This window comes from Dasypus novemcinctus, assembly GCF_030445035.2.
Source record: "Dasypus novemcinctus isolate mDasNov1 chromosome 8 unlocalized genomic scaffold, mDasNov1.1.hap2 SUPER_8_unloc_2, whole genome shotgun sequence".
Classification (NCBI taxonomy): domain Eukaryota; kingdom Metazoa; phylum Chordata; class Mammalia; order Cingulata; family Dasypodidae; genus Dasypus; species Dasypus novemcinctus.
The window spans coordinates 1,933,521-1,944,187 of record NW_026688124.1 but is presented as its reverse complement, the minus strand read 5'-3'; the positions used below and the strand labels follow the sequence as shown (position 1 = coordinate 1,944,187).

The window sequence follows — 10,667 nt, the reverse complement described above, 5'->3', positions numbered from 1 at the left end:
CTATGACATAAATTATCAAACATCTATGAGGATATTAAGAATGTCAGAGCAACCCTCCATTAGCCGGATTATCTCTATGTGGATATGTCAGCTTCTTCTCTTTACTTGTTCCCCATCCCATTAGAAGTTCCTCAAATGTTCTTTTATTGGAAGTTCTATGTAAGCATAATTCACTTTATGATGTTTTGGTGAAAATTTGTTTGGTGAAATTCTCCTAGGCAGATTCATCTTACACTCCTGATCATGGTGTGCACACTTAAGGCTGTGGTTCCATTGTTACCACTACTCCTTCCCATATTCCCTATATTCGTTAAATATCCCAGTTGGGACCTCTTTTCTTTTCTCATCACTACTGCTAAGTTATACTTTTGTTTAATTCCTTACAATCATTCTAGAGTGTTCTCAGGAGCAGTTCCCCTGTGGGCTATTTAATATATTTAATTGGAAATCTCATACTTATTTTATGTTTTTTAAAGTTTAAAACAAAAGACACGTTAACACCAGTATATTTTATTTATAATTTTTAATACAAACACTTGACAGAAGTGATTGCATGTATTCAATGAGAGGAATATTTTTATAATTATGTAAAATTTACATGAGAAAATTTTTATATAATTTAGCAATATAAATTCATTATTCATAACCATACATATATCAAATTATTTACTGCATGGTTCCATTCGCTTTTACTTTGACTAGCTTTATACTCCACAGTGAATAAAATTATAATTTAGAATTGTTTTAAATTTTCCATAAGAAGTTTGGAATTAAATCCCTTACAGTTCGAGTACTTTTTGAAATATAACATGACAGTTTCTTCCTTGTTTAAAGTTTCTAGGTTAAGAATGTTGGAACTGTATTATTCACTGTTCCACTGTGGTAGGCTGAATTATGAACCCCAGTATAGACATGTTCTTAATCTTAATCCATACTCCTATGGATTACACCTAGAATCTTTTGAAGATGCTATTTTTAGTTAAAGTGTGCCAAAGTGAACTGGGTTATATCTTAAATTAGATTACTGGAGGTTTTATAAGAAGGCCATAGGGAGAAGAAGGAAGTTGGCAGGAAGAGAAACAGAAGGATCTTCTATGTAACGGAAAAGCCAAGGATTATCCCCAGGTATTATATCCCCAGGGATTGCCTGCTGCCAGCACCACAAGGCTATGGTCTTTAGGGAGAAAGAAAAGTTGACTGATCCCTAGATTTTCGTCTTCTCCTAGTGTCCAAACCATGAACAAGCAAACAAATTCCCACTGTTTAGGCAAACCCATTGTGTGGTAGATATGATAAAGCTCTGTCAAACTAAAACATCCACATTCAGTACATTTTTGTATGACTTCTATAACAGATAATTAGTTTTCATTTCCAGATAAAGGGCATCCCATATTAATCACTTCACAAGTTTTTGGTTATTTTTTTTCCCCCACACTGTATCCTCTTATGTATACTTGCTTTATTGGAGAAGGCTTTCCAACACCCACATAATCAGAGGGCTTTTCCCTGCCATGAGTATTCTGCTGGTGAGTTTTTGGCTTCATTATGAAGGCATTCCACACTTATATTCATGGTGTTTCTCACTAGTATGTGTTAATTGATGCTTAATGAGATGTGACTTCTGAGAGAAGGCTTTCCAACATTGAGTACATTCATAGGGTTTCTCTCCAGAATGAATCCTCTGATGTCTGATGAGTTTTGATTTCCTGCTGAAGGCTTTCCAACATGCAGCACATTCATAGGGCTTCTCTCCAGTATGGATTTTCTGATGCTCTTTGAGAACTGACTTACATGAGAATGCTTTTCCACATTCAGCACATTCATAGGCTTTCTCCCCTGTATGAATTCTCTGATGCTTCCTGAGATCTGATTCCCATGAATAGGATTTTCCACACTCAGCACATTCATAGCGTTTTTCTCCAGTATGAATTTTCTGATGTGTCTTGAGACTTGCCTTACAAGAAAAGGCCTTTCCACATTCTGCACATTTATGGGGTCTTTCCCCTGTATGGATTCTCTGATGTTTAATGAGTTGCACTGTACTTTTGAAGGCTCCCCCACATTCCTTACAAACGTGGTTTCTCACCAGTATGAATTAACTGATGTTTGATGAGATATCCTTTCTGGGAGAAGGCTTTCCAACAGGCAGTACATTCATAGAGTTTCTCCTCAGAATGAATCCTCTGATGTCTGATGATTCTGACTTGAAGTTGAAAGTTTTCCCACATTTGTTACATTCATGGGGTTTCCCACCAGTATGGATTATCTGATGCTTACTTACAGGTGCTTTTAGGGAGAAGGTTTTGCCACATTCAGTACATTCATAAGGTTTCCCTCTCGTATGAATTGTCTGGTGCTTCCAGATATCTTGACTCACATGAGAAGGCTTCTCTGTATTTACCACATTCACAGGGTTTCTCTACAGTATGAATTTCCTGATGTGTCTCAAGATCTGCCTTATGAGAAAAGCCTTTTCTACATTCTGCACATTCATATGGTGTATTCCCAATATGACTTTTCTGATGTCTAATGAGTTCTGACTTATTTCTGATGGCTTTTCCACATTCATTACAGTCACAGGGTTTTTCACCAGTATGAATTAATTGATGCTTTACAAGCTGTATTTTCTGAAAGGTTGTCAGACATTTGGAACATTCATAAGATTCTACTTGAGTATGATTTTTCTGATGCACATTAAGTCCTGATCTTCCACCTTTAAGATGACTCAAAAGTTTACCATGGCTTCCCACAACTTGCCAGTCTTGTAAAATGAAGCAAAATGAAGCATCTCTTCTGAACCAATCCATGATCTCAAATGGGAATAAATATTCTTCAGAAATTCCCATTTTTGTGGTTTTAAGTCTATATTCTTCATCTGTAAGGAGGAAGAATGAAGATCAACTTAACAAGAAGTATAAAAATCAGAAAGAAAAAAAAGCGATTAATCCCCACAATTACATGTACTGCTCTTCTGATTGCTGATCCAGGGCTTGGCATGTAGTTGGCATTTAATAAATAACTATGAAAAAATAAATATCCTATCAGACTCCTGTTCATTTTATTGACAATTATTTCCTATTTCCTTCACTTATTTCCTTAGCTCTCTACATTTCTTGTTTTGCCTATAAAACCACATATTCCCTTAACTCAAATGTTAAATCATGACACTTATGGCTTCCATTGAATGTGGATATATATAAACTTAGCCCTTTCTCAAATTTTATTCTCATTTCTTTAGAGCAAAAAAACCAGTCAAAAAATTTGCTACATGATGTTGCCATAATGCTCAAAGTATTTATGCATTTCCTGTGTTCAAAAGCCTATGTGGACGCTTGTGGGAAGATGGCATCAGATTAGGCAGGCAGGGCTCAGCTCTCTCACAAAAACAACGGAGAAAGAGCCAAAAGGTGCCCAAGGGACCTGCTTTAGGGGTCAGAAGACCAGGACAGTGCTTCACAACTCCAATGAGGGTGAGGGACAGAAAGAGGAAGAAAAAACAAACTGTGAGTTATTAAACTTCCCAGCTGCCAGGAAGGGTTCCCCTCCCCCACCACCAAGATATTAAGTGGGGGTAAAACCCCTGGCTCATTGCAGCAGACTGAGAGGGGAGCAGACATCTTCCTCCCTGTCAGCTGTTACAAGAAAAAGGGAGGAAGAGTTGGGAGGCTTTTCTTCAGTGAATTCAGCAAGCAGAGCCTGATTTGAAACTCAGCTCCGGCCAGGACAAAAAAAGGTATATGGAGAAAGAGATACCTCTGTGGAAAGGTTTGTGAATGAGCGCCATCTGCTGACCTTTATGGAAATTGCATGGACAAAAACTAAAATTGTGACTCTCTGTTCTGCAACATCTGGGAGAAAATTTATGCCTATTAGTGAGTTCCTGGTATAATTTTGATAATTTAAGTGGGAAATTTTAAAGACTGAGGTTAAGGGGACCCAAATATCAAAGAAGAGCTGTCAAAAAATAACAACATTAGGCAAGAGAAAGGAAATGGCATTTAGAATAAATTCACAACATATTCAGATGCCTAGACATCACCAAAAAATTACAAGCCATATTAGGAAAGAGAAAGAAATGGCCCAGCCAAAGGAACAAACTAAATATCCTGAAGCGATACAGGATACTTAATAAATGATACTCATACAACTCTCCTAAATCAATTTAAAGAATTGAAAGAAAATATGACTAAAGAGATAAAGGATATTAAGAAGACAATGAGTGAGCATAAAGAACAATCTGCAAGTCTACAAAGAAAAGTAACAGACCTTATTGGAATGAAAGACACAATGCATGAAATTAAAAATGCATTAGAGGGAAGCAGATGTAGGTCAAGCAATTGGGTTCCTGTCTACCATATAGGAGGTCCAGGGTTTGATACCCAGGGCTTCCTGGTGAAGGCACACTGGCCCATGTGGAGAGCTGGTCCCCATGGAGTGCTGGCCTGCACAGAGTATTGCCCCATGCAGGAGTGCTGGCCCACACAGAAAGCTGGCACAGCAAGATGACACCACAAAAAAAGATACAGAGGAAAGAGAATAAGAGATGCAGCAGATCAGGAAGCTGAGGTGGTGCAAGAGAATGACTGCCTCTCTCCCACTCCAAAAGGTTCCAGGATTTGTCTCTGGAGCTGCCTAATGAGAATACAAGCAGACACCTAAGAACACACAGCAAAAGGACACAGAGAACAGATGATGAAGGAAGGGGGGATAGATAGATAGACAGATAGATAGATAGATAGAAGAAGCAGTGAAGTATAAAAACACTTTTAAAAATGCATTAAGGTGTGGACTCTTTTTGTAATAATGAAATCATTCTAAAATTATTTTGTGATGAATGCAAAAAAATGTGATTATAGTAAAAGCTATTGATAATATCCTTTAGATAGATCATATGGAATGTGAATATATCTCAGTAAAACTACTTAATATGTAAATAAATAACTGTGCTAAAATAGACATAAATAGCAGGTATTCACAGCAGGGGAAACAGAAAGATTGAAAGGTGAAGAGCTTATTCTTTGTCTTTTTATGATTATTATTAGTTATTATTATTGAAATAATGAAAATGCTCTAATAATGATTGAAGTGATGAATGCACAACTAAGTGATTGTACCAAATACCACTGATTTCACGCTTTGAAAAAAATACATCAGAACCTAGTGATTTCAAAGACAGAACATCTTAACTGGACAAGAAAGGAGAACAGAAAGAGAAGAGAATGGAAAAAATGGAAAAGGGTCTCAGAAATTGAATAACACGTGAAATGCAAAAATATATGCACTGTCAGTGTCCCAGAATGATTAGAAAATGGGAAAGGGGCAGAAAGAATATTTGAGGAAATGATGACCAAAAACTTCCTTATCCTTATGAAAGACATCAATATAAATATCCAAGAAGGACAATGCACCCCAAAGAAAATAAATCCAAATAGACCAACCCCAAGGCACATAATATTCAGAATGACATACATCAGGGATAAAGAGAAGATTCAGAAAGCAGCATGAGAAAACTGTAGTCTAAAATGTAAACTATAATGTAAACCATAATGGAACCATGGTTCATAGCTATGTTTCAATATCTGTACATCAGTTACAGCAAATGTAACATCGACCTGTAAAAAGATCATTGCTGGGGAAGGGAAAAAAGGATTTGATATTGGGTATATGGGAGTTTCCTATATTATATATGTGACTTTACTGTGACCTAAAACTTTTTTGAAGACACAATAAAAATAATAAAAAAGAGATGTTTACACTGAGGAAGAAATGGAAGAGACTGCCTTGCCACTCTACATATAGGACAACACCTATTACAGTGATGAAAGGCAAAAACATAAAAAAAATTTTTTATATTTTTCATTTTTTTAAAACCCCAATTTATTTTTTACTTTATTTTAGTTTTTCTAAATTATTACATATTCTATTTCTAATCTTTAAACCTGTTATTACTATTTCTTTTTCCTATTAACAGAACTTGGCAACATATTAGACTTCAATTTTGAAGAAGTTTTGGATCACAGGTTCAACTATGGCAGGGGAGGAGCACTGATGTGGAGTGTCATTGATGGGGGATGCATGGGTGGGAGGGAGTTCTCCAGGGAACACATATAGGGTATATAGATATGTTCAGATGTTCATTGAGTATTGACAAAGTAGGTAGAATTTCACATGACAAATGAGGGAGTGCTAAATTCCCATTCTGAGGAACTCTGTTATACTCCCCAATGGAGCAGCAACAATCCCCCAAGTGCAAGGGCAAAGACCAGTGAAGAAGGATGGCCCAACTATGCTTATGAGCCTGTGTGCTTGAAATTTCAACCAGCGTAGAGCCTCAGGGTGCCTAAGAGTTACCTCATGAGAGCCTCCATGTTGCTCAAATGTGGCCACTCTCTAAGCCAAACTCAGCATGTAAATGCATTACCTTCCCCCCAGCGTGGGACATAACTCCTGGGGATGAGCCTCCCTGGCACTGAGAGATTACTACCAATCACAAGAAAAAGAGCTTGAATAAAAGGGGAAATGGTAAAGACAAGAGTTTCTATGGCTAAGAGACTTCAAAATGAGTTGGGAGGTCATCAGAGAGGTCATGCTTACGCACGTCTCAGCAGGGTCCCAGAGACAGCCAAAGTAGACACAACCCCAGGTACTGGTGCTCCTGAGGGCTATGGAGATATCCAGGTCCTATAGTCATGACAGATGGCACTGTAGTTCAGTGCCTTTCCAGTGGGCCCTACTTTGGAATTTGTGCTCCTGAGTGTGATGGAGTTGGACTCAGATGTGGCCTCTCTACACATGCCTCTTCTGTCACTTTTACTGAACCTGTGGTTGGTGCTGGGATTGATGTATACTCAGGAGACTTGAATCTCTGTACTGTCCATGTGCTAGCTGGGCCCTAAACCTCAGCAGAGTTGCATCACCTACTCTCTAGTTCATTGGACTTACCCAGGTCAGCTAACAGGGAGGTGAGCATGGTGAACCACCACACCAGGGAACCAAAGGAGTCTACAACTGCAAGCAGGAGAATTCAATCCATCAGCCATGTGGGATCTAAGCCCTCTCTCAATTTAGACATGGAGTGGACACTGGCAAAGCTGAAGGAAGAAACAGGTGTCTCTACAGTAATAGTTGGAGACTTCAATACACCACTTTCATAATTAGATAGAACATCTGGACAGAGGATAAATAAGGAAACAGAGCTTGAATAAAATGACAAATGATCTAGACCTAACATACATCTATAAAACATTGCACCCCCAGCAGAATAAATATTCTTTTCAAGTGCTCATGAATCCTTATCCAGGATAGACCATATGTTGTGTCACAAAACAGGTCTCAATAAATTTATAAAGATTGAAATTATACAAAACATCTTCTCTGATCATAATGTAATAAAGCTAGAAACCAATAATGGATGGAAAAAGGGGAATTCCAATAAATATATGGAGATTAAACATCTCACTCTTAAATAATTAGTGGGTCAAAGAAAAAATTGCAAGAGAATTCAGCAAATATCTTGAGATGAATGAAAATGAGAACACAACTTACCAAAACCTATCAGACACTGTGAAGGCAGTACTCAGAAATTTATAGCCCGCTATGCTTACATTAAAAAAGAAGAAAGAGCTACACTTGAAGACCTAGATGCACACCTAGAGGAATTAAAAGAACAGCAAACTCATCCCAAACCAAGCCAAAAGAAATGGTAAAGACCAAAGTAGAAATAAATGAAATTGGTAACAACAACAACAAAAAAAAACAGAAAGAATCAACCAAACCAAAAATTGGTTCTTTGATAAGATCAAGAAAATCAACAAACCCTTAGCTAGACTGACAGAAAAAAAGAGAAGACATGAATAAATAAAATCAGAAATGAGAGGGGGGAAATTACCACTGACCCCGTGGAAATAAGACAATCATAAGAGGATACTATAAACAATTGTATGCCAAAAAAAAAAAAACCTAGAAAATGTAGAAAAGATGGACAAATTCCAGAAACACACAAACCACCTACAATGACCCTTGAAGAAACAGAAGATCTCTTCACACAAATCACAAGTGAAGAGATTGAAACAGTCATCAAAAACCTCCCAAAGGTGAAAATCCTGGGACCAGATGGCTTCACTGGTGAATTCTACCAATCATTCAAAATAACCAAATACTGGTCTTCCTCAAGCTCTTCCAAAAAATTGAACAGGAAAGAATGCTACCCAAGAAACCAGATAAAGATAGTGCAAATAAAGAAATTATAGACTAATATCTTTAATGAATGTAGATCCAAAAATCCTCAACAAAATACTTGCAAACGGAATCTAAAAGCACATTAGAAGAAGTATACACCACTATCAAGTGGGTTTTATCCCAGGTATATAAGGGTGGTTCAACAAAAGAAAATCAATTAGTGTAATAAACCACATTGGTAAAGTGAACAAGAAAATCATATAATCCTCTCTGTTAATGCAAAAAAGGCATTTGACAAAATATAGCACTCTTTCTTGATAAAAACACTTCAAAAGATAGGAATAGAAGGAAGCTTTCTCAATACAGTAAAGTGCATATATGAAAAACCTACAGCTAGCATTATACTAAAGAGTGAGATTGAAAGCTTTCCTGCTGAGATCAGGAACAGGACAAGTATGACCACTGTACCCATTATTACTCAATATTGTGCTAGAAATTCTAGTTAAAGTAGTTAGGCTAGACAAAGAAATAAAAGGTACCCACAAAGGAAAGGAAGAAGTAAAACTTTCACTCTTCGCTGATAACATAAACCTGTATCTAGAAAATCCTGAAAAATCCACAACAAAGCTACTAGAATAGATGAGTTCAGCAAAGTGGCAGGATACAAGATTAACATACAAAGATGAGCAGCATTTCTATACACTACTGATGTGCACTCTGAGGAGGAAATCAGAAAAGAAATTCCATTTATTTTTTTTTAAGATTTATTTATTTATTTCTCTCCCCTCCCCCCCCCCACCCCAGTTGTCTGTTCTCTGTGTCTATTTGCTGCATCTTGTTTCTTTGTCCGCTTCTGTTGTTGTAAGCAGCACAGGAATCTGTGTTTCTTTTTGTTGCGTCATCTTGTGTCAGCTCTCCACGTGTGCAGCACCATTCCTGGGCAGGCTGCACTTTCTTTCGCGCTGGGCGGCTCTCCTTATGGGGTGCACTCTTTGCAGGGGGGGAGGGCCTACGCGGGGAGAAATTCCATTTATAATAGTGACTAAGAGGCATCAAATATTTAGGAATGAGAAGTAGATGTGGCTTAAGTGATTGAGCTCCTGCCTATTACATGGGAGGTCCCTGATTCGGTTCCCAATTCCTCCTAGAAAAGACAGTAAGCTGGCATGATGGCATGGCAAGTTAACGCAACAAGAAACATGATAATGAGAGACCCAACAAAGCAGGGAATGGAGTTGGCTTAAGTGATTAAGCACCTCTCTCCCACATTGGAAGTCCCGGGTTCAGTTTCTGGTGCCTCCTAAAGAAACAAGGAAGACAAACAGTCACAGCAAGTGCAAACAATGAGGGGGTGGGGTGGGGAAAAATCTTTAAAAAAAATATTTAGGAATAAACTTAACCAAGAACATAAAGTACCTGTATTCAGAAAACTACAGAACACTGCTGAAAGAAACCAGACTTAAATAAATGGGAGGACATTCCATGTTCATGAATTAGAAGACCAAATATCATTAAGATGTCATTTCTACCCAAACTGATTTACAAATTCAATGCAATTCCAATAAAAATACCTAAAACCTTTTTTGCAGAAATTGAAAAGCCAATAAATTTATTTTAAAGGGCAAGGGGTTCCAAGTAGCCAAAAATATATTTAAAAAGAACAAAGTTGGAGGATTTTTTTTAAGTCCCTTCCTGACTTTAAAGCATATTACTAGCCACAGCAGTAAAAACAGCATGGTACTGGCATAAGGACAAATTTTCAATCTCAGAAATAGACCCTCATATCTACAGTCAAGTGATTTTTGACAAGGCCATTAAGCCCACCCGGCTGGGCCAGAACAGTCTATTCAAGAAATGGTGCTGGGAGAATTGGATATCCATATCCAAAAGAAAGAATAAAGGCCCCTTTCACACCTCATACAAACATTAACTCAAAATGGATTAAGGACCTAAATATAAAAAGCACAAGCACAAAACTCCTAGAAGAAAATGTGGGAAAACAATTTCAAAATCTTGTGGTAGGCAGTAGTTTCTTAAACCTTGCACCCAATGCACAAGCAACAAGAGAAAAAAGAGATAAATGGGACTTCCTCTAAATTCAACACTTTTGTACCTCAAAGGACTTTGCCAAAAGGATGAAAAGGCAGCCAAAGTACTGATGCGCGCAAGGAGTGCCATGCCATGCAAGGGTGTCCCCAGCGTAGGGGAGCCCCACGCGCAAGGAGTGCGTCCGTAAGGAGAGCCGCCCAGCGTGAAAGAAAGTGCAGCCTGCCCAGGAATGGCGCCGCCCACACTTCCCAGGCCGCTGACGACAACAGAAGCGGACAAAGAAACAAGACGCAGCAAATAGACACAGAGAACAGGCGGGGGCGGGGGGGGGGGGATTAAATAAATAAATGAATCTTTAAAAAAAAAAGGCAGCTGAGTCAGTGGGAGAAAATATTTGGCAATCACATATCTGATAAAGGTTTAATATCCATGATATATAG

General features: G+C 38.0%; 1 protein-coding gene across 6 annotated transcripts in view; it reads right to left on the bottom strand.

Annotated features, from left to right (window-relative positions):
• Positions 1–508: 508 nt before the first annotated feature.
• Positions 509–10,667, bottom strand: part of LOC101424665 (zinc finger protein 37A-like) — an 83,221-nt gene continuing 73,062 nt past the window's right edge. For 5 of the 6 annotated variants that reach the window (XM_012520948.4, XM_058292419.2, XM_071213552.1 and 2 more), the window contains one exon: positions 509–2,875. In XM_012520948.4, the coding sequence (XP_012376402.1) occupies positions 2,726–2,875 (150 nt within the window). In that variant the 3' untranslated portion in view covers positions 509–2,725. Of the gene's footprint in view, positions 2,876–8,976; positions 9,188–10,667 lie in introns of those variants that run through there. The other variant, XM_012520952.3, reaches the window with a different exon arrangement.